This window comes from Quercus lobata, chromosome 2 (assembly GCF_001633185.2).
Source record: "Quercus lobata isolate SW786 chromosome 2, ValleyOak3.0 Primary Assembly, whole genome shotgun sequence".
Classification (NCBI taxonomy): domain Eukaryota; kingdom Viridiplantae; phylum Streptophyta; class Magnoliopsida; order Fagales; family Fagaceae; genus Quercus; species Quercus lobata.
In genome coordinates this window covers 102,292,597-102,317,609 of record NC_044905.1, presented here as the reverse complement: position 1 = coordinate 102,317,609, position 25,013 = coordinate 102,292,597, and the positions used below count along the sequence as shown (strand labels likewise).

The following is a 25,013-nucleotide window of genomic DNA, read 5'->3' as shown; positions in this document are numbered from 1 at the left end:
CGATTTTCTATTCGATAACACGTCTTGATGTTATTTTGTGTTTACATCTCTCTTCCCGTGCTCTTTAAACTTTATATTTATCATTGCTTGCTTGTGGTTATGGCTTAGAGAGTAGTTTTGGTTATTGCATATCATTTATTCTTATTCTGCACTTAGATAAGTTAGAGTAAAAGCAATTTTACTACAAGTTTAAAATTGGGGGTTTAAACAAGCTGTAATATTTTACACTATTTGAGCTTTCATATACATTTTGAAAAGGTCAAGCTCTACATTATTTGTAGGCTTAATTCAAGTCCGAGCCGAGTTTGAACATTTTATTGTTATCAAGCTGAACATGAACATTCATTATTTAACAAAACTTGGCTTGTTTACAGAAAGTTAATGAGCTCAATTACATTGACCTAAGGAATGCTTTGTCCTAACAGAATCAAAACAGAGCATTTTTTTTTTATAATGATTTTTAACTACAATACGAGTTAATTCTCCCCCCACCAACCACCCCCCCCCCCCCCCCCGGCGGGGCCGCACCCGCCCACAGAAAAACTCATTTTGACATGAGAAATATTCATCTTTTCTCATTCCCATCGTTCATATTAATTCCTTATAAATGAAATTCTATTGTATTTGACTAAAAGAAATGGCCAAAACATGGATTTTCATATCCACGTGTGAATTCTATTGAGACTCTGGAGGGACAATATAGACAAAGGCATAAAAGTACAGTTTTTTTGTTGTTAAAAGCCTTTGCGATTCAATTGATACTTTATGGTATTTTTCAAGGAAGACATTGTTCAAATCTCCTATCCCTTGTTAGAAAATGATTTTTTTAAACATAATTTTTACATGTAATAATGATGGGAAATTCCACTCGAATTTGGCTTGGGTGGACCCGACACCTGCAAGTAAGTATTAAAAAATTGTGACATGTCTGCATCGTTTTCAAAAGGGGTTATGAATCTGCATTGAATCCAGCATACTAATTACGTGTACAAAATTAATAATTCTAGGGACATATTCTCTTTCATATTCGCACCACCTGCTTAAGTGTTAACTTGTAATTGGCGGCATAAGTTGACAAACATGCTTAACTACCAGCGGTGGATTTATGTGAAAATATTGAAATCCAATCTTGAGTTGATATCTAAAGTCTAAACAAGATGCGAATTTAGGTTTGGGAAGGGATGTGCCCGTAAGCAGGAAAAAAACACCAAAAGCACACTCACATCCGACCATCCATCGTTGTTCAAATTTTTCATTGTTGATATAGTAATATATATTTTTGCATCACCTTCCCAACTTATGCATATCATTCCTTTCTATTATTTTATGTCTTTCCAACCGTTCCATGCTTCTCTCTCTCTCTCTCTCTCTCTCTCTCTCTCCCCTCTTTGAAAGCTCACTCTTGTTGAGCTTGGGCGTCTGAAGCAGCAGATCAATGCCTTTGCGGTGGCGGCGAGATTGGACAGTGACTCAAAGGTGGGTCTCTCTCTCACAGCGACTTGAGGGTACCTCTCTCTAATCGGCGTAGGCATGGCTTTGTCATGAGTCTTGTTGATTTGAGGTTGGGTTTCAATGATATTAGGGTTGGCTTGTGGTGGTGTTGGGTTTTTTATTGAGTTCAGACTATAGTTGATTTGAGCTGGGTTTAGGTTGCGGTGGTGCTGGGTTTTTCATTGAGTTCAGATTTGAGATTTGAGGTGGAAGTGGTTCTTTATTGAGTTCTTGTGGTGGCGGTTGGCTACGTTGGGTGGCAGTGGAGTTGTTGTTGGTGTGTGATGATATTATTATGTTAATGTGATGAATTGCAAAATAAAGAACGAGAAGTTGGGTGTGTTGACAGTGTTGTTAAAGTGATAATGTAAAATAATAAAGTGACATTTTGTGATACAAAATACATTTTTTCATGCATAAGCTGATTGGAATGATCTAAGATTTAAAAGTTTCACATTTCTATTTTGGAGTAATTATACTCTTAATCCTTAAGGTTTGGGGAAATGACTTTACACCCCAAACCACACTCCCCTCCCTTAAGGATTAAAGAAAAATAACACTCTCCCATTTCTTCAATATTAGTAACATAATATTCTAATTTTTAAAAATATTTTCTTGACCAAAGTTTAAGCATGATTAATAAAAAAACTGATAATTTTATAATAAAAATGCAAACTTTATCAAGTACCAAAAGATTCACAATGACAAATCTCTTAACAACCCGTTAAAAAAAGAATAAAAAAAGCAAAAGTCATACTGAATATTTTAAAATACTCTTCAATTAAAAAAATTGGCTTTAAATCGGGGAAGTGAATAAGAAATAAAGAAAAGTTAATTATTCTTTCTTTTTGGAAGGGTAATTTTGGAAACACTTGCTTAATCAAAGGATAAGTTAGTACACAACGTTTTTTACATCAAGTTAACAAGGTTTGGTCAAACTAATGTCAAGTGGAAGTTTTTTATTATTTTTGGTTTTTCCCTTTCAAATTGGAGTGTAATTACCCATTTTATTTTTAAAGTTAAAATCAATTGGAAAATTTTATTTGATAGTTAGAATATTCGCATAAGCTTAAGCAATTTTTTTTTTTAAAAAAATATTTTATATATTTTTATTTTATTTTAGTACAAACACCTACTTTTTTTATTTAACATACTTTTACTTTTCAAAACACTCTACATTAGATTATTTATTTTACATTATATTTGATTAAAATATCAATTTTTCTTAAATTTTTATCTTTTTTCATACATAACAACTAGCATTCATTCTCTTCATTCATTATTGGGATATTAAAAAAAAAATGTAAAGTAAATAATATCAATGTAAATTGTATTTTGCATGACTTGAGTGAATTTTGGGATTGATAAGTTAAAATGTGATGTTTTTTTATTACACAAGCACTCTCATTAGAGCATTAGCATCAAACGTTGTAAAACAATTCTATTTTAACGTATTAAAAAGTTATTTTATCTGATTCATAAATAGTATCATGGGACCAACCAAAAAAAGGCTGACGTAGCTTCAACGCAGACGCGTTCTTAAACAAAAAGGCACACTAATAAAAGTTAGTAAAGAGACGAGAGAAATTATTAAATATTCGAATCAGGTTATCTCCAAAAGGAGATTCGGCTGTACCGAGCTACAATCCTCATGAGAAAAAGTCATTTTACAATTTAAAAAAAAAAAAACTTGTTAATTCGATCATTTCAGCACAATCTTTACCCGCCTCCTCGTCTGTAGAGTGCTGCTCGTCGATCGTTCTCTCTTTTCACCCATCACAGCCGGTAAACCGTACACCCATCACCGGCAGTGACTTTGTCGGGCAAATAGTGTTTTTGCTTTTATTTCTATATATATATATATATATATATATATTTTTATGGTTTTCGTATTTTCTCGCTTTTGGGTAAAAAATATTTCAGATCTGGGAAGTTACTTTGTGTTTGAAGTGTGTAGGTGTTTTGTGTCCATTTGGGCTTCTGAAATTCAGATCTACAAGAAAACTATCTTTTTTTTTGGTCAGTTCCCTCTCTTGCCACGTGTTTGTTGCAGTTAGCTATTAACTTTATCTTGTGCTTTCATCTTGGCTCCTGCATTTAATCTGTACAAATCTCTTCCAGTTTTCATTTCTTGACATTTTTCTTTCTCATCCTTCGTCTAGATCGTCTCTACTGTTTGCGTATAAATTGCAATGGCATTTTTTACCAATCAAGCAGCGTCATCTTCCTCTTCCTCTTTCACCCGTCACCAGTACGATGTCTTCTTGAGTTTTAGAGGCGAAGATACCCGCGTTGGTTTTACAAGTCACTTGTATCAAGCCTTGTGTCAAGAAGGTCTTAACACTTTTATTGATAATGACCTCCATAGGGGAGAAGAAATTCCTGCAGAACTTCTTAAAGTCATTGAGGACTCAACAATTTTGATAATCGTATTTTCTAAAAACTACGCATTTTCTAGCTGGTGCTTGGATGAACTTGTCAAGATTATTGAGTGCCTGAAGAATGATCAGGTGGTGTTACCAATTTTTTACAAAGTGGATCCATCAGAAGTACGACAACAAAAAGGAAAGTTCGGGGAAGCATTGACTAAACATGAAATAAAATTCAGGGATATCAAAAAGGTGCAAAGATGGAAGAATGCTCTGAAAGAAGCAGGCAGTCTTTCTGGTTTCCATTACAAGGAGGACGGGTATGTATTTAAAGACTATTCTTGTGCTTTTATGATTTTTAATGGTTTGTTATGACCTCAAAATTTACTGTTTAACAACTGCCACTAATTTTTCAGGGTTATTCTTATTATTTTTTTTGGGTGGGGAACATGAGAGTATTATTGTTATTATTATTTTTCTCAAATATATCGTCTAACAAGGTAGTTTTTTTATTTTTTTATTTTTATTATGATTATTATTTTGATAAGTAACGATAAAATTTTATTGAAAGAAAATAAACCCAATTACACCAGGGGTGTATTTAGGAAGGAATACAGTCAAGACCTCAAATTACAATGTTCCAACATATCTAAGAAAATAGGGAATAGAAAATAAAAAAGGATTTAATTTGAAGGATATACGGTTCTTATTTCTCAAAACTCCTAGCATTCCGTTCCCTCCAAACTCCAAAGGCACCACATGATGCAGGGCAGCACAACCCTCCGAAAAGCTATGTTATGATGTCTGCCAAAGGCACCCTACCATGCAGCAAAAATATTGGTGACCCTCAGTGGCACAACCCATTGGATTCCAAACAAGCAACACACCATCGTCCACATCTCATAGGCTATAGGGCAATAGAGAAGAAGAAGATCTGCTGATTCCCCACTCCTTTTACACATACAACACCAATCCAACATAATAATCTCTTTTTTCCGGAGGTTATCTATAGTTAAGATCTTCATGAAGACAACTGTCCAAGAAAAGAAGGCAACCCTAAGAGGAACCTTCGAACACCACAACACTTTCCAAGGGAACACCATATCATTAGGCGATATTGACAATAGGGCATGATAACATCCTTGCACCTCAAAACCTTGATTCCTGGTTGGTTTTGAACAGAGATTATCAAAGTTAGAAAATCTTAAATCATATCGTCTAACTACCTTGTTGTCTAATAAGGCAGTTAGCTACAGGTCAATGGTAGAAATAGAAATTTAACATCATATTGTCTTACCAATTAATGAGGATTTTTCCCCATATGTTATTTAGAAAATTTTCATAAATTTACTTAATAATTTCGTTCAAGTATGAGAAGTGGGGTTTTGTATCTTTGCTAATTGGGATTTCCATGCAATTACATGACTCTTACCTTAATTAACAATACTTTGGATGTAATGCACAAATTTAACTTTTTGAATTTAGTTCATCTTTTATTATTTTCTAATCTAACTCGTTGCATGTTTTTAATGCTTTGTAATTGGCAGTTGCACCGAGTACAAATTTATTCAAGGAATTCTTGAATTTATCAGAAGAACTATAACAAAACAGATGCCATTATTTTCTGCTAAATACCTTGTTGGAGTAGATTCTCATGTAGAGGCCATAAAATTGTTTTTAGATATTAAGTCAAATGATGTTCGCATGGTAGTAATCTATGGCTCTGCTGGAGTAGGTAAAACAACAATTGCAAAGGCTGTTTATAAAAACATTTTCAAGCATTTTGAACAAAGCAGCTTTCTTGAGAATGTTAGCAAAAAGTCACAGACAAATGGTGTGATCCAACTTCAAGAGACACTACTGTTTCAGATCTTAGGAGATAGCAACTTAAAGATTCACAATGTATCTAAAGGAATCACTATGATAAAGGAAGTTCTTCTCCATAGAAAGATTCTTTTAATTCTGGATGATATAGATAAATTGGATCAAATAGAAAAATTGCTTGGAAAATGTGATTGGTTTGCTTCTGGAACTAGAATCATTATAACAACAAGAGACAAATACTTGTTAGATTCTCTTGTCAATGTTGATTTAAGCTATAAGGTTAAGGAACTAGATGACTACAGAGCTCTTGAACTCTTTAGTTGGCATGCCTTCCTAAGAGACACACCCAAGGAAGATTATTTGGAACTTTCAGAACAAGTTATAGTTTATGCTAAAGGCCATCCATTAGCTCTAACAATAATGGGTGCTAGTTTTTGTGGAAGAACTAAACAAGAATGGGAAAATGCCTTGGATAAGTATAAAAGGATTCCTAAACTAGAAATTCAAGAAATATTGAAATTAAGTTATGAAGCATTGGATACAAATGAACGGGAGATTTTCCTCCAGGTCGCATGTTCCTTGAATGGAATGAAGAAGGTTACTGTTGAAGATATACTCAAAACTGAAGGTTTAGATATTGTTGATGGAATTAAAAAACTTACTGATAAATGTCTCATTACTGTTGATCAATTTGGCACGTTGTGGATGCATGACCTTTTACAACAAATGGGTCAAGAAATTGTTCAACAAGAATCACCACAAATGCTCAAGGATTGTAGTAGGGTATTAATAGAAGATACAGTAAGTTCTCCTCATTTAACTTTTTTATTTTCTTTTTCTTTTCGTTGGACAAATGTCATGATTTATTTATTTTTATTTTAGTATGCAAGAAAATTTAAGTTATCAGTATGGCTTTGAGATTAGGATTAAAGGACACCCGTTAGCATGACCTAATATTAAATACATTAATGTAATGGAACCATTAGGAATAATGATAGAAAGTTAAAGGCTTTAGGAAAAGGGGTTTTGAGTGGAGTTGTGGTGTGCTTTTATATTAGAACCTCTTTTTCTTTTCCTTATATGTGTTTGTTTCGTAAAAAAAAAAAAAAAAAAAAGTGATATCAGTCCGTTAAGGCTAATCAAATTGCTTAGACATTTTTTTTTATTTTTTTATATGCAAGATAGAATTCTACTTTAACTTAATTTATATGTAAATGTATGTGAAGCTCCTCCTTAGATACTGCATCTACTTATCAAGTGACCATGGTGCGCGGTCTGGACGTTCTCTATCTACTCTCGAAATGTACGAAAGTGACATTAAGGTACATTATTTCTTTAAATTTATATATATATATATATTTTGTTATTGTTTTTTAAAATCTAAATTTAAACAGAGAGACAAGGATGCCTCTTGGGTCAGTGCGCACTATGATAAAAAGGGAAACAGACCTTTGTTTCTTGATCGAAGTGAAGAGAGAAAGATGGCGAATTTGTCGCTGGAATCATTGCCTTTGGCGTTCAGATTTAGCCCAACGGACGAAGAACTCATAAACCACTACTTGAGGCTGAAGAACCAGGGTCATGATTCCGGGGTCCAGGTCATTGCCGAAGTCGACTTTTATAAATTTGATCCCTGGGAATTGCCTGGTACTCTCTTTTTTTCCCCCAACTTATTCTATGTTTCTCCGAATATTTATCTTCCTCGGTTCTTTTTAAAGAAATTCTTTTTAGCGGTGTCTTTTTGGCTTTTATTTGTATATGGATTTTTATTTTTTTTATTTTATTTTTGGGATTAAATTCAGATTTGTCAGCTAAAAAGTTGGGCAATGAGCAGTGGTTCTTCTTCTGCGAGCTCCAGATTGCCTCTCGTTTGAATAGGATAACTAAATCAGGCTACTGGAAAGTCACCGGTAAGGATCGCCACATCAAGTCCAGCAAGTCGGGGCCCAGTAACTCCAGCTTGATTGGTAGTAAGAAGACCTTAGTTTACCACCAAGGTCGTGCTCCCGGCGTGCGCACCAGTTGGGTTGTGCACGAGTATCGTGCCATCGATACTCACCAGGTATGCTTTTCAAGAAACAAGAAATTTTCTTTGGAGGGCCATGAGATAGTATGAAATGCAGTTGAATGAAACTCAATTCACACGTGTGTAATATTTTCCACCCTTGCATTAATTGAAAGCTAACAAAAGGGTCGATTTAGACAAATTATCAATGTTCAAGGGGATATTTTTACATTATTTCCCTTTTTTTTGCACTTATAATATGCACCATAGCCTATTCATTTCGAGAAACATTATGTCTATAACATTTTTACTACAAATCTTACGTGGCAAGTTGTTATTTGATGTTACTAAGGGGTAAAAATGTAATTTTAATGTTGGATTTAAATTAAAAACTTGTAACAACTTGTCAACTAGGATTTGTTGTGAAAATGTTGTGGATGTGACACTCCTCATTCGTTTAAGAAGGAAGTAGCCTTAGAAAATAAATAATTAAGGCATTTATACTCTCCAATTATATGAAAATTTCCTTTGTAAAATATATCAAGGCACATTAACAACCTATAAGTGTACAGGAATGAGTATTTGATTAGGGGAATTTAGGAATGAGTGTTTGGTTTGGGGAATTTAGGGATGGCCATGGGCCGGGTTTGGGTCTGGTTTACCCAAACCCGACCGAAATATTTTACTCATGGATATACGATTTTAATACCCAGTTAGTACCCATACCTGATTAGTACCCGGATTATTTACCCATGTATCCATACCCAACCTGATCCTGATTTTTTGGGCTTTTAAATTTTTTTTTTCAGTGATGAAATTTTAAACTATCAAAAAAAAAAAAAAAAAAATCTCTATTGGAAAATTTTTAATGGTTATATGCTAAATTAAAGTGTTGTGACTAAAACATTTATTTCTAGAACTCTATGACAACTCCTACTAATATGGAAATTTTCCTTATAAAATCCTTAATATTACTATAAGAAAACTTATCAAAAATCACTAATTGACTAGAAATCAATAATCACGAAAAAAAAAAAAAATCCTTAATATTACTAAGAAGACGTTTGATTTCTTATTAATCACTATTTGGCTTAGTTGGATTTTTTTCCGAAAACATTGGTGACATTTTTAAACTATCAATTAATAAATTTCCTTATTAAACATTTTCAAATTTACTAGTTTAACCTTGTTAAAAATGATTTTGAAATGATATTATGGTATGTACAAAGAAAATCAATTGGTGATTAATACTAAGAAAAATGAAGTAATATGTGCTTGTTTACTATATTCTCTAGTATTTACTAATGACATCATTACTTTCCATCCAAGTGAAAGTCAGAATCATGATATAAATGATTTGATTTTACAATGAATGAATAATTAGCGATCACTTAAATGGTGTTTTAAATGTTAATAATAAATTTTCTTTTTATCTAATGTTATGGAAGATTACTTACAGCTATTGTTTTTAGCCGAAAACCAAACTGAGAAAGGGAAATTTTTAATTAAGGATTGAGCAATTAGGAGAGTAATTAATTTGATCTCATTCCATTTTATAGTATTATGATTTTTTGTGGATAAAGTATAGAGTTATTAAAATGGTTTCACATAGGAGTATATAATTAAGAATTAATTTAGAAATAATATAAAAAAATATGGTTTTGATACATAAAAGAAACAAAAATAATGCTAGAGATACAAACTATTTTACAAAAATTTTTATAAACTGCTGATGTGGTGAGTGATTATTGGTAAATGAAAAAGTGATATTAATGGTGGGTTTAGATGAAAACCAATAAGAGATTGACCACGTTAACATTTTGTAAAAATATTGTAAAATAGATTGTGGCTGTAGCATTACTCAACAAACAAATCATAAGAATATCCTTACCATTAATTTAGATATTCCTTTTATGTGACGTTTGGTACAGAGTAATGTTTTAGGATTCCCAAGAATGTTTAAAGATTTCCGTATTTGGTTGCAAATCACACTAGGAAATCAGATGCTAGGGAAATGTGGGAATGTGGATTCCCTTTAAATCAGGTGGGTATCTAGATTCCCAAGCTTAAAGGAAATTGCATTTTATATAAATTGACAATTTTAACCATTTTTCCTTTTCATTTAAGTAATTGAGATAAAAAATAAAACAAATCATTAATATCTTTTCCTTTGTCTTTATCTCTTCCTGCCAAAACAACATTATCTCTTACAATATCTCTTGTCGTGAGTGTTGCTCAATAAATTATTAATGGAGCTATTTTCATGGAAATTTGTTCATGTATTTATTTGTATCTCAAATTTTGATTTTGTTTAGTTGCTAGAAATATAGATTTGGATTGGTGGCTTCATTTGGTTTATTGCTTTTTATTTTTTGTTTTTAGATTAATGGCTTTGTTTCTAGATTTATATGTTACAGTACAATTTTAATAATCTGTATCCTATCTAGTGCCTTTGATGTTTGTTATAAAATGATAAAAAATGTGTAGATTTTTAATTTTTAACAACCCATCATATTTGTATGAGTGTTTTTGAATTTTGAAAGGCATTGGAAGGTCTTAGGATTTATGCTGAAGGTGGCTTTGGTGCTATATTTGACCACTAGTTGCTATATTCAAATAATGGTGTGAATTTGTTGTTTGCTTTATTGATACTTTGTTCTTTAATTGGTATGATTTATTTTATTGTATTCTGCCTTTAATTTTGCGGCAACTTTGTCTCTTATTATTGCAGCTTGAGGAGTCAAGTAGTGGGTTACGAGCGAGTTCCCAGGTATATCATAGCTTATTCACACTCTTGAGAATGCTTTATAATATTATATTGTTTCCTTAATGAATTGCATGAATTTAATTGGGGGATGCTTCATAATGGTAGTGATTTTGTGATTATATAATATAGTTAGGAAGAATGTTATGAGTAGATGCCATATATATTTTGCGGGGGTTTCATGGTAGCTACATATCTGTCTGGCTGCCTGCATAATGATTTGTGAAAACAGAAGATATTTTCTTTCACGGTTAAAATGAATAACGCCATTAAGTTTTAGTGATTTATAAAAATGAGAAAGGAAATATGGTTTATTGAAATATTTTCTTTAGTTTGGATATGGTTTTCATCTATGCATTGCATGAGCCTATTACTTGTATTTGATTTTAAAAAAGGACTATTTGTTTTTCATTATTTATTTAGAGGAAGTTTTTTTTAAAAAAAAAAAGACTTATATTGGATTAACAAATCTAAGAATAGAATGGGAAAAATAAATAATTCAGTTAAGATTTCTAAAAATAAACCAAACATTATAATCTCACATTCTTAGAAATCTTATTAGATTCCCAATTAAACCAAATATAGGAATAGTTACATTCCTAGACATCCAAATTGCAAGGCATTACATTTCCAAGGATCTGGATGCTAGGGGTAATGTGGATTCTCCCGTACCAAATGCTATCTTATAGTATTATGAATCTTTTTTTGTTAAATATATGAGTTTGTGTAATTTTTGTTTTTTGTTTAAACTGTAAAATTAAAAAAGTTTGAATTAATCTTGATAATAAATGTATTTTGGCAGTAATTATTTAAGTTATCAATACATTCCTTTTCTTAATACTTTTTGACTTTACAATGTCATCATTAATACTGTACTCAATCAATATTAATATAAAACTCAATATATATAGAAGATGCAATTCAAATTTAAAAATCCGGTCAACCAGCAATTAAATAATGAATAATAATATACATTAGGATAAAGAATTAAATTAGTACTATATTTCTATATGTTCCTAATTAAAGCAAAAAGCACAAGCTAAAATCAAGGACCACTTATTAACTAACAACCATATCAGGTGCTAAAATAAAGGAGCCAACAACTAAAGACTAAACACCTAACCTTACAAATCTTTTAATAATTTTTTTTAAAAATCACTTAAGGTGAATGCAAAAAATTCACCCAAGGGATATAATTTCTGGTATTAAATCCATGAAATACTGAAAGAACTAATCATCTCTTTTTTTTTTTTTTTTTTTAATATAAATGTAGGCTGGGTTCAGGTAATATCCAAATCCTACTCAATTACCTTTTACCCGTGATGAACTGGGTATTACACGAAACTTTCGAGCCGGGTAGGATAGGTTATCCATTACCCAATGGGTTTGGCCATCCTAGAAATATTAAGGGAATTGTCTCCTCTTAAAGTGTAAGACTAGCTTTGAAGGCTATTGTGGGCACATCTTGACATGTAAACAGTAAAATGAGTGGATGGTCTATATACAAAAAAAAGACTGCTCCCAACATATTTTTTTCCTAAAAAAATCTGTCACTAATTTTGAAATAACATGAGTTCAAAATGTTCCGAACCTAGATTTTTTTTCTAATTCATCCGGTGGCTCGTTGATGTTTTTCCATAAGAACCATTTCATGCTTTAACAAAGCATATACAGTTCCATCACACATACACGTGCAGAAATATTTGAAAAATTGGCCACTTTGGTCTAGAAAGCTTTCAATTAAATTGGGGAGAAATACATCTTTAAGAGGTAAATGTGTTTGTCGAAACTAATTCGCTTTGTTGTTTGTTTTTGCACTGAATTGAGTTCAAGAAGAAAATTAAAAGCATGCATTTTTAGAGAGAGAGAGAGAGAGAGAGAGGATGGCTTCTTCTTTGTCTTTTAACTCTTCATTTTCTGTTGCTACTCTTCGTGACTTTGCTTGGTTTGTTTGAGTAACGAGACTGTGCACCTCATGCGAGTGGCTTATTCTACCTTTAAAGTGTGTCCTGCACTTCATAGGATCCATATCTGTTAGGCTAAGTGAGTTTTAGTGTGACTAGTTCTAGGGTAGGTAAATAAGTCAATGAAAGGGATAAATTAGGACGTTAAAAGGGGTGAAGATTTTGACGTAAAAAAAAAAAATAAATAAACGAAGAGCTTTTTTGTTATGTTTTCTTGCCTCTTTTCTCTTTACTTTCTCCCTCTTTCTCTTTCCTTAGTAGTTGTCTGGTTATTATCTTCTCACTTTATAATCATTTCATCTAACTATATTTGTAAAATAACCATAGGCTTGCCAGCTTGCATCAACAATGTTATACTTGTCTGCATATCAATATACTATTAGTCTATTACATATTTTTTCATGGTTAGTTACTCAAAAGCTTTCATTCTTTCTAGAAATTATTGGCGTCATATATGCTCAGATTGTTTGAGTGACATTCTTAGCATTTATCTCTTGAATTATTACATATCAATGTTTAGTATGATGTACCTCTAGAACACTTCCTGTGTACTTGTTTCATTCCTAGTTTCGAATAAAGTTATTGAGAAATGCTATGTTTACAACATTACTTTAAAAAAATTTATTACATTCCCATTTTACCTTTTACAGGGTGGCTTTATTCTTTGTCGCTTGTTTAATAAAGACTTGCCCCCAACATCACATAGGATTGGCTCCTTCATGTCTGAAGAAACAAGTTTAGATAAGCGAGTTTGGGGTAGATCCGGAGGTATGAATATAACCAATGGTTGATTGATAAGTTAGACTACTTTTTTTACCTTTTTTTTTTTTTTTTTTTTTTGGAGAAAAGATAAGTTAGACAACATTTGCCAAAATCTAGAAAACATTTTGCAAGAAAAGTTCTCTTCGAGTGACACTTTTACCATCTTACGCTCTGTCATACATATCTTAAATCACATTAATATACTCAAGTCTGTTTAGGAACAACTTATTTAGCTGAAATTGAAAATTTTTTGTTGAAAGTATTTTAGATAAAGCTAAAAAGTGGCTGAAATAGTACAGTGGGACCCATGAATAGTACCAAAAAGTGCAATGAGACCCATGAATAGTAGCAAGAATAAGCTGGATAGTAAAAAAAGCTAGCTTTTTAAGCCAATGCCAAACGCAACCTTAGGAGGTAAACTTTTTTTCCCCCAAAACCCCACGTTACCTTTTTAGTTATCGTATAATATCTTCTCTCTCTCTCTCTCTCTCTTTTTTTTTTTTTTTTTTTTTTTTTTTTTTTCATTTTAACAATTAATATATAGTTTTAACCTTTTATAAGTTAGTAATCAACTCAATAATGCTACTTGCTACTGTTTAACAGTTATTCCATTTAGGAACAAAGCCTTCTCTCCTTGGGGCCACGTCCAACAAAGAAGCCAACATTGGTTATATAACTTGCCTCTTTGCATGTGCTCTTGCTCTTGTTTGTGTTCAAAGGTCTTATTTTATTTATTTATTTCTTTCAATCTATTTATAACAGCTCTTATTCAATACATTTGTAATTATAGATAGTTTAATTTTAAAAGATGACAGCCTCCTCACCATACCAAAATTTTCTCCCTCTTTTTTCCTGTCATTTTCATAGATGTTCTTCTTTTTACTTTGAAAAGTTTAACCTTGTCTTATTCTGTATTTAGATCCTGTCATTTTATCTTTTACTGTTCTTAACTAGACAATGCTGAAACTTTGATCTTCTTTCTCCTTCAAGCGGTTGAAAATTTGTATCGGGAATTCAGTTCTACTGGAGTTGCTCTGAACGTATAAGGATCCTCTCGGTTTCTTGCCTTGAGTTTTGTGGATGGGGAAATGCCGAGCAGAGAGTTTAGATCCTTATCAAGGCATTCCACCTATTCTACTTCTTTTTGGCAAATAAAAATTGAGAAAACCAGTCCTACTCTCATTATAAGAATTAATTAGCAACTTCTGAAACTTTGATCTCCTTTCTCCTTCTCTCGGTATAAGTGTATGTGAGAATTTAGTTCTACTGGGGTTGCTATGAACATATAATTATCCCTCATATTTCTTTCCTTGAGTTTTGTGGATGGAAAAATGTTGAGCCAATAGTTTAGATCCTGATAAAGGCATTCTCACCTATTCAACCTCTTTTGTTAGGACATATGTGTTTCATTTGTTAAGGACATATGTCATTCTTTTATGAAATTGACTAATCCTTTGACAAAACGCACTTTACTTGTAATTGGGTAGATTTAGGTGTTTTTAATACTTCAAGAAACAAAGTTTCAAGATCAAGTGTTAAAGTCATTCAAGTCTATCCAAGAAATAAGCTAAATAGTGCAAATTCATTAAAGCTCGACAGCTGGCTCGACAGCTGCATCTATCGAGTTTAAGAAAGCTGTTTCAGCCCATGTGCTCGACACCTGCTCGATAGCTCCTATCTGTTGAGGTTTAAGAATTCCAGAATTCTGATATGATTTTCTTGGAATCCTTGAATGTCTTTGGGCTTTCTTTTCTCCTAACCCTAGACATATAAAAGGATTGTTTTAAGGGCTATCAAAGTGTTCACAAGTTGCACAATGTAAACAAATTACCGTGTCAAATTTATTTTCCGCTGCACTTAGTTTAATTGGTGATTTGTTTGTGCTACCACGTGCTTTGCATGTTAATTTGATTAATTAATAACTTGGCTAATTAATCAATTAATTTAATCACAAGGGATCAGTACATTTTTGGCCTATCATCTTTTATTTTTCATTTTAGCTCTCTTTGGGTTTTTTTTTCACTAAATGGTTGTTGATGGAAATATCTTTTTTTTTTCCTTGCATTGCATTGGATCAATTGAACAAGTATTTTGTTCCCATTTATTTATTATTATTTTTTATAAATTTAAATTTTTGGATACATTCCATATAAGCTATTTTTCAGTTTTATCTTGGATTAGTCTTACCCTGACCATTGAGAAGCATTTTTTCAATCCTATGTAGGTGTGTGAGTTGTGTTACCTATCTAAATAAAAAGAAAATTTCTGGATGTAGGGAAGAGCTGTGTATAATATGACATTTAAGGTAGTTTATGTAACTATTTAGTGGTTTAGATTTGTTCTGCATTTGATAAATGATAAAATGTAAAATATTAGCGTTTACTGGAACCACTTAAGAACATTAACATCCTATTTAAATGTTTGCAGCTAGTGAGTGGGGTTTTGAAGCTTTTGTTGAAAGTTATTTGCATTACCGTGAATGTTATTTGTACTCTTAAAAAATTTTCATCATGCAAAGGCTTGGTGCATACCCACACTATTGCAACCATCAATCATGACAAGAATTGAAGTCATGCCATTTCCATAGCTTTTGTGCTTTCATTGTCATCATCACTATTGTTAACAACCTACTTAGAACCACTTTATAGCCATTGCCAATTTTCTACCACCATCGTCACTTTATCTTCTCGTTGGACCATCATTACTAGCCCCTTACCATCACTTGAACTATCAATCCACTGCCATTGCTATGGTTTCCACCAACACAAGATTACTAGCTCCATCCCCATTGCCACAACTCTTGTCTTGCAATTCAGAACAACTCAAATATATTCGTCTTTTGTCAAAACATAGAAGTAAATAAACTCAACCAAAAGATTTTTTTTTTTTTTTTTTTTGCTGAATGGCAAAAGATTTATTTAGAACAATATATTTTCACTCCCTTCATATTATCTCCGTTCTCTTTAAACTCTGAATCGAGCTCATTTCCTTATCAAAATTCACCATGAAAGATATGTTAGTTTGAGTTGTTATGTGTTAGTTTTGTTTAAACGTGTCAAATGTTATTGTTGACCTGCAGTAACATGTCAATGTTAGCAATAAGTTTGAGTGCTTAGGAAATTAAATTGCCGAGTCTTTATTGTTATGGGTTCCTAGTTCCTTGGTAGTTGATGTAATGGGTCCTATTTTTTCTGCTTGATTTTTTGAGCATAGCTGTATAAATAAAGGGGAACTATGTGAATAAAGGGCAGAAAAAACACTGAAATTCTAACTCTTTTATTGGAGGTCGGATTCCCTCAAAGTAATAACCCAATTATCTTGTTTTGGCTATGTTCCACTCCAATGGCCACAATAAGGAAGGAAAACCCCTTTTACATACCAAAGTGGTATTAGAGCTTGGGAATGGGGCAGAAGGTGCAGTCGTTGGAGCAGAATGTAAGTTCTTCTCTCTCAAATCAGAATTAGATCCTTGAAAGAATCATTGAGCTATTTACAAGCTCAGTCCTTTCTCATCACATCACAAAGGAGAGAGTTCGCAACCTCCCACAAGGGTCAATAATGGAAGATTCAGGGGAAATGGAAGGTCACAGCTTAGTGGTACTCATCGATCCTATGTTGGTTTGGAATAATGGTTTGTTGGAGTTGGTTTAGATAAGTTCTAGGAAAATATATTTTTGGTTAAGTTGCTAATGCAGAGCAATAATTGGAAATGCAGACAATTCACTATGAGAAAATTATTCAGTTTTGCTTACATAGGTGAAGCTACAAACCACATCTTTATAGGCTCCTTTAGACAATTCTAGAGCCATTCTAGAACTAATCAAACACTTAAATTGTGTCTACACATAAAACAAGTTCAATGGAAATAGAAAGATACATGAAGATTCAAGAAAGTTCATGAAGGTGCATTAATTTCTAACACTCCCCTTAATGCACTTCTTAATTGCTCCAATAAGTTTGCTAAGATTGCAGAACTTTCTTTTGGAAGAGTCTTGATAAAAATATCAGCTAGCTGTTCTTCACTTCTGCAATGCTCGAGTTGAATCTCACATTTCTCAATTTATTCTCTTATGGAAATGTGCTTTGTTTGGTCATTAATAATTGGATTCTTCTCAATAGCAATTGATGATTGTAATTGCAGAACAACATTGTAGTGCCTTCTTGCTTTTCTCCGATGTCTTTAAGAATTCTCCTTAGCCACACTCCTTGTGAAGTTGCTTTAGCTGCTGCCACATACTCTGCTTCTGCAGAAGATTGTGCCACAATATTTTCCTTTTCAAAGTCCATGAACATATATGCCAGTACCAAGAGAGATAAAGTAGGCACTTGTGCATTTCATATCATCTAGACATCCAGCGCAATCATGCCAGTATAACCAATTAGACTTGAACTTTCTCCAGCTTTGTAGAAAATCCCATAATCATGAGTTCCTTGCAAGTATCTCAAAACTCTTTTTCCAACAACAAAGTGATGCTATCTTGGCTCTTGCATAAAGAGCGAAACTAGACTTGCAGCAAACATTCTGTCAGGTCTAGTAGCTGTTAGATACAATAGACTACCAACCAGACTTCTATATATTCTAGCGTCTGCCTTTTTAGCACCATCTTCTTTCTTCAGCTTTTCATTTGCAATCAGGGGGTGGGAACAAATTTGCAACCAAGCATCTTGAATTTGTCGAAAATGTTTTCAGCAGTTTTCTTTTGAGAAATGAAGATCCTATATTTTGTTTGAGGTATTTCAATTCCCAAAAACCAATGTAGTAGCCCCAAATCACTCATCTAGTAAGTTTTCTTCTTGTCTTTCTTGAAATCTTGGAGCATCTTCTCATCATTACTGGTGAAGATTAAGTCATCAATATAAACAGAAACAATGAGAATACGGATTGCCTTCTTCATGACGTAAAGTGTAGGCTCACTTTTGCTTATTTCAAACTCTTTTGAGGTGAACTATTAATTATTTTCACTGTAACATGCTTGAGGGGCTTGCTTTTATCCTCCTTGTCTTCTTCCCCTTTCATCAAAAATCCTTGGGTTTGCTCAACATATAATTATCTTCATTCAAGACTACAATAATTTCTGTTATCTCTTCTCTTTGATTTTGTTTGTTTTCATTTTAAGTGCAGTGGGTTTACTATAGTAAACACTGTACTTTTCTAGTCAATAAAAATTTCGATTCTCTATCAATAAAAAATTATTGTTTTTATAGTTTTGAGTCTTGAAACAGGAGCAAAGGTTTCAAAGAAATCAGTTCCTGGCTTTTGAGTAAATTCTTGCCACAAGCCTTGCTTTATGTTTTTGAATACTCCCATTTGAATTGAGCTTGGTCTTGTAAATCCATTTTACTCCAATGACATCATGTTCTTTTGGACGATCATCAAGCTCCCATTTTTTATTTTCACTATCATGCCAAGCTCCTCTTTCATTGCCTTCATCTACATTTCTTGTTTGTCAGCTTCTTCAAAACTTTCTGGTTCCATTACAGAATAATTACATGACTCATATATTTCACTCAATCTTTGCATCCTTCTTGAAGGAGTTTCTGGCGAAGATACTTCTTCTCTGGAATTTGAACTCTTCTCTGGAATTTGAACTTGATGGAGTCATCGGTGACTGTGGAGAAGCTTCTTCATATTGTACTGCTGGAATACTTTCTTGCACTTCAATCACAAAGGCATTTTCCGGCACTTTCTTCTCTTTCAATCCCCAGAAGCCTTCCCATAAAATATATATTAAAAAAAAAAATCTTGGCTAATGATTATTTTTTTACTTTCAAAATTATAAAGTCTATATCATTTTGTCATTGAACTGTACCCAACAAGTATGCATTTTTCACTTTTATTATAAAATTTAGTTCTTTTTTTCTTGAGGTATATGAGAATAACAAATATTTCCAAAAATTCTGAAATGCCTTACAGGTGGCTTGATTCCACTCCATTTTCAATTGGAGTTTTGTTCTTCACTTCCTTTGTTGAACATCTATTGAGAATGTACACGGCTGAGTGAAAAATTCTTTGGCAAGGCTTTCTCATTGAGAATCAATGTTGCCATTTCCACAGTAGTCCTGTTTTTTCATTCAGCGACTTCATTCTATTGTGGACTGTATCCAGCAGTTAGCTGCTTCCAAATTCCTTCATCTTTGCAAAATTCTTCAAACTGTTGAGTGTGCTTGCCTATCATCATGAATAATCTTGATACTGCTGCTACTTTGCTCTTCTACGAACGCTTTAAATTTCTTGAACACTAGAAAGGTTTCTGATTTCTTCTTCAGAAAAAGTACACAGGTCATTCTCGAGTAATCATCTATGAAGGTCAGAAAATATCCGTGCTGGCTGAGAGGAGTTCTCGTTTTTCCACGTGTTGGTATGAATGAGTTCTAATGGCTCCTTTGCTCTCCAATAGCTTTGTTTAATGAATGGCCATTGATGTTGCTTTCCTATTATTCATTCTTCACAAGTTGGTTTCTATCTTTGGTAGTCCATCCACTTTTTTTTTTTTTTTTTTTTTTTTTTTTTTCCTTTAGTAGCTTCAGCCCATGAAAATTAAGATGACAAAATCTTTTGTGCCAGAACTGAGTATCCATCAAAACTTCAGCTTGACATTAGCAATCACAAGATCTAGTTCCTGTTATCATCATAGATAGTGCAGCCACCATCTTCAGCTGCCTTTTGTTTCAGATCAGGGACAAAAAAATATCACAAACATTTTTTTTTCCTTTCATTGTCTATACAGAAACACTTCCTCTTCCTTTGGCTATTGCAATTTTTCCATTACCCATGTATACCTTAGAGCACTACTAATGGTGGTGCTAAAAAGCTAAATAGTTATTTTTAGCACCACCATGTACAAAAAATGTGATACATCAGTGGTGGTATAGGTAAAATTTTTACCTACTCAGCTACAGTGCATAGCTATTTAATTGAAGTGTCCATATCAATAAATCTTCTTTCATTTCCTGAGATGTGATAACTACAGCCACTATCAAGGTGCCAAATTTTGTCTTCTTCTTTGATGGATGGATGAATGACAAGCAAAAAATAGTTTTCCTTCTTCGGCATCCCTGTTCTCTGCGAAATTTGCTTGGTTATTAGCCTTGAACCTGCAAAATTTCTCAATATGGCCAAACTTTTTGTAGTGATGACATTGGGGCTTTCCACTGAACCAACACTTTGAAGTTGCATGATTTGTCTTACAAATTTTACAAGGAGGTTTGGAGTCAGAGGCAGTACTTTTCTCAATTTTGTCATCTTCCTTCTCGCTGGAATCAATTTTCTTTTATCTTCTTTGATTGTCATCTTTTGCTCCTCTCTTGAATTGCCCTTCTTGAATGATCTCTGCGATTGGTCAGCATGCCTGAATCTTCCTTGCTCATGAGACTCAATAGGGCCCATCAATTGTTCAACAGTATAGTAGCAAGATCCTTGGATTCTTCAATTGCAAGCTTAATTTTCTGGCCAGCTTATTAAGATTTTCTCAACAATTTTCTGATCTGAAATTTCTTCTCCATAGTTTTCATATGATTAACAATCTCAATGACTCTAGAAAAATAATCTTTTATGGATTCAGATTCCTTCATCTTCAGATTTTCAAATTCTCCAAGGATTGAAATTTTACCGTTATTGCCTTGCTATTACCTTGAAACTCTCGCAGCAGACTTTCCCTCCCAAGCTTGCTTTGCTGTTGTGGCTCTAATAATTCTTGGAAAAACAGTGGAAGAGACTCCATTTTGCAGCTTTGAGAGAGCTTTGGCATACATCATTCTATTCACTTCAAGTTTCTCCTTTTCTGCCTCTGAAAGTTGATTCTCATCAGCAGGTTTGTTGAAACCTTTGTCAACAATGTTCCACAGCCCTTCTGACAAGAGCAATGTCTCCATATTAACCTTCGAAAATTTGTAAATTTCTCCTTCAAAGATTGGAATAACAGAGAGTGAAACACTGGAACTTTGTCCAGTAAAAGATGTCATCTTCTAGTTTGAATTGTCCTTCTATGACTGCTGAAATTGCCCAAATAAGATTGTCGAACGTGGCTCTGATACTGCTTGTTGTTTTGGAATAAATGTTATGTTGGAGTTGGTTTTGATAAGTTTTAGGAAAATATATTTTTGGTTGAGTTGTTATTGCAGAGCTCAATAATTGGAAATGCAGATAATTCACTGTGAATCCTTTTTCTATTTAGCTGCTTCTGAGATCATAATTTTATGTTGGTTAGTCTTTGACCTTAGTTGTCCAATTTATGAGGTTGGAATTGCCTGTGTGAAAGATGAAATGCTAAGCATTATGCAGGTTGAGGAAATTTAGTTAGCACCTTAGTGATGAAAAAAATTGGCTTAAACTGAAATTTATCTGTTGGTGGTATTTTCCACTGCGTGGATTTTATTTTCTTTTAAAATAAATTTTTATGTGTTTTTTGGCGATTGTTTTGTTCTCTTGGAGGAGGATAATTACTTTATTTGACTTATATTTATCAAATTCCATTATTTTTATTTTATAAATTGAAAATAATCAATTTAGGTTTACTTGGTGAACTTCACATTTACTTACTATAAATCTTTGTGAATCTTAATTAATTTTTTATTGCAAAATCAGTGACAGAGCTGGATTTGACTGGCCCACCTGAAAGCTTTTTTGAGGAAGAAGAAAATGAAAAACAAATACTGTTACCGCCTCTAGGAATGGTGTTTGACACTGAAGCATTTGAGACGGCATCTAACTCAAGTAAACAAACAATATCTGAGATTGAATTTATTGAGGTTGAAGCTTCACAAAGATGGCCAGAGGGTTTACAGGTTGAGGAAATGGAACAAGAAGCAGTAAGTACTTTGAAAACTCAAGGAGTGTTTGATGTTGAAGCAGTTAAGATGGCTGAATCTAGTGGACAAATGAAATTTCAGATTGCAGACAAAGAGATGGAGCCTGAAGCAGATCGACCTCAGGAAGCTCAACAATTTCTGATGCAGGTTGGTTTAAGATTAACTGAGCCACCAAAGGATGAGGATTGGGAAAATGCCAATGAGATTTACTTGATGGACAATGAGTTGTCTGTTTTACCAGAGAATCCAAAGTGTCCCAAGTTGTCTGCACTGTTCCTTCAAAGAAACTACAAATTGCGATTGATTCCTCCCGCATTTTTTAATTACATGCCTGCTCTTCAAATCCTGAACTTATCCGGGACTAATATCAAGTCTTTACCCAATTCCATTATCAGATTGGTCAGCCTAAAAAGACTCTTTCTAAATGATTGTCATTGTTTCATGGTGTTGTCACCCAAAATTGGAGAACTCAAGCAGCTTGAGGTTCTTAGTCTTGAAGGGACAGAGATTATGGATTTACCTCCGGATATTAAGAAGCTAACTAATCTGACATGTTTGGAAGTTTCATTTTGTGAATGTCAGAGTAATTGTAAGCAAGCCATGCAATTAAATGCAGTGGTGCCTTGTGGGGTAATTTCTGTACTGTCTCAGTTAGAGGAGTTGGATATTAATGTTGATCCAGATGATGAGCGGTGGGATGCGTGTGTGGAAGATATTGTTAATGAAGTATGCACCTTAAAGAGGTTGTACTCTCTTAAATTCTATTTCCAAAGGGTGGAACTTTTAAGTCACATTCAGTGGAATATCCCATCGCTGTTATATTTCAGATTTACTGTTGGCCGTCATGTCAAGCGCATTATGTCTGGAGTCCCCCGTGATGTTGAGTTTGAATTGGAACGATGGGATAGATGCTTGAAATACATAAATGGTGTGGATGTTCCTAGAGATATAAAGAAGGTACTCCAACATGCCACAGCATTTTTCTTGGATAGGCATGCAACTGTTAAGAAGCTATCCAATTTTGGGATTCAAAATATGGTGAAACTAAAATGCTTAGTTATGGGGGAATGTAGTGAGGTTCAAGTGATTATAGATGAAGCAGATGGTTATGAAGAAGATGATAGCGATGAAATAGTATCTGAATCATATGATACTGAAAAAATTGTTCTTGGTTCACTTGAATACATGTATGTATATTATATGGAGAGTTTAAGGAGCATGTGGGAGGGGCCACTACAGCCCGAGTCTTTAGTTTGTCTCAAGTCCTTGACATTGTGCACGTGTCCCCAATTAACCACTATTTTCACACCAGGGTTGCTTGCTAACCTGTGCAACTTAGAAGAGCTTAAAGTTGATGACTGCCCCTCCATCAAAAGCATAGTAAGCCATGATATAACTGCTGAGCATAAAATCTCTTATTTTCTCCCAGAATTGAAGAAGATTTCACTTCATTACATGCCTGAATTAGTTAGCATCTCTAAAGGTTTACACATTGCTCCAAAATTGGAATGGTTGAGTTTTTATGCTTGCCCAAAGCTTAAGAACCCTTTAGTTGGGGAAGTATCTAGTCAATGTTTGAAGAAGATCAAGGGTGAGACAAGTTGGTGGGAAGCGCTGGAGTGGAGCAATGGTCGTCCAGGTTATTTGGATGAAATTTTTGTTCCAATTGACATATGGGATTGCTGAGCACCTGAAATGTTCCCTAATAAAAAATTAGTCTGTGCATTGCCTTAGGCAAATTCAATGTTTCAATGTCAATGATAATGTGTGAAAACTGAGGCATCCTTAGACCAATTTCTGTTGGCTATTCTTATACCCTTGTAGATGCTATGGCGATGAGACCTTACTTTCATTTAATATAGCCCTTTAGCCTGATGTATCTTTCTCATGCTGCTGTTGGGGCTTTTTTCCAACACACATTTGTAAAAAAGAAAAAAAGAAAAAAAAAGAGTAATGTGTTTTTAGATTTCTGATACTCCCAAACACAAAATGCTTATGAAATCCGAGCTCATGAACATGGGGAAAAGTCCATTCTGCAATCCTACAAAGTTGGATCCGTAAAGCTCTAGATTAATGTAGTCCATTACCGTTGGTTGTCTGTCTGTAATTGTGAGCCCTTCTTTTTTTATTGGAACCAGAATTCTATCATGGTTACATGGTCAAAACTGTTGTATGTACTAAAGTAATGACCTAACATGAGTAATCTTTTCCGATCAACTGATTTAATGGATTATAAACGATTCTGTTGTTTTGTTTCACAAATATTAGTTTCTTGGATATTACCGGCCTTTTACCAAAAATTATCTTTGAATTCTATTGTCACATTTCTTTAGCTACGCTGAAAGTCTATGCTGAGCTCAGAGCATTCCCATCAACCTAGCTAAAGTTGTTGGGTTTTGTGGAGTTTAGTTGTATTTGATCCGAATGATAACTCGATTCAAAATGATGTTACATGATTTTTTAATGGGAGATTTTCTGAGGCTTAATCCATGGAGCAGAGGCTAGGGTTGATAGCCTATTGTTAATCCTGTGCGCAGGATATAGAAATCGTTGTTTTGGTGATTAGGGTTTCTTGATGTAGTTTTGAGAGAGAGAAAATCTGTAATGCCGCACTTTGTACTTTTTCCTAATAATAGTGAAATCCTTGCAACTATGTGGACATAGACAAATTGCCGAACTACGTAAATACTGTCTTGTGTGTGTGATTATTTTTCTTTGGCGTGTGTTTTCTCTATTTTTTTTGTCATAGGTTTGAGAATTTTGTGTTAATTTCCTACAAAAGTAACATTTAATTAAAAAAAATTGCTAAACTCACCCAAAATTTCAATACATCAATCTCAATATTTTGTCTCAAAAACTTAATAAACAATGTCCTCAATACATCTATGTGGAGCACTATTTACTCAATACACCAAATAAAAATCTTAATTCACTTTGAGAATGATGGGTTAAAAAAATATATATATTTGGGGAAAAAGAAATAATATTAAAATAGAATAGTGATAGAGTACTGAGGTTGATGTAAT

At 33.4% G+C, this 25,013-nt stretch overlaps 2 protein-coding genes across 2 annotated transcripts; both read left to right on the top strand.

The window, feature by feature from the left end:
• Positions 1–3,520: 3,520 nt before the first annotated feature.
• LOC115974084 (TMV resistance protein N-like) lies at positions 3,521–5,525 on the top strand (the record flags this gene model as incomplete). The annotated part of the gene is made up of 2 exons (XM_031094300.1): positions 3,521–4,180; positions 5,408–5,525. Coding segments are annotated over exons 1-2 (615 nt in total), but the record flags the coding sequence as incomplete, so codon positions are not given.
• On the top strand, positions 5,516–23,917 carry LOC115977604. The gene is made up of 7 exons (XM_031099547.1): positions 5,516–6,485; positions 6,911–7,006; positions 7,079–7,331; positions 7,487–7,746; positions 10,421–10,459; positions 13,068–13,185; positions 21,764–23,917. Exons 1-7 carry the CDS (start codon positions 5,565–5,567, stop codon positions 23,671–23,673), a joined length of 3,597 nt encoding a protein of 1,198 aa, XP_030955407.1. The 5' UTR covers positions 5,516–5,564; the 3' UTR covers positions 23,674–23,917.
• The last annotated feature ends 1,096 nt before the right edge of the window (positions 23,918–25,013 follow it).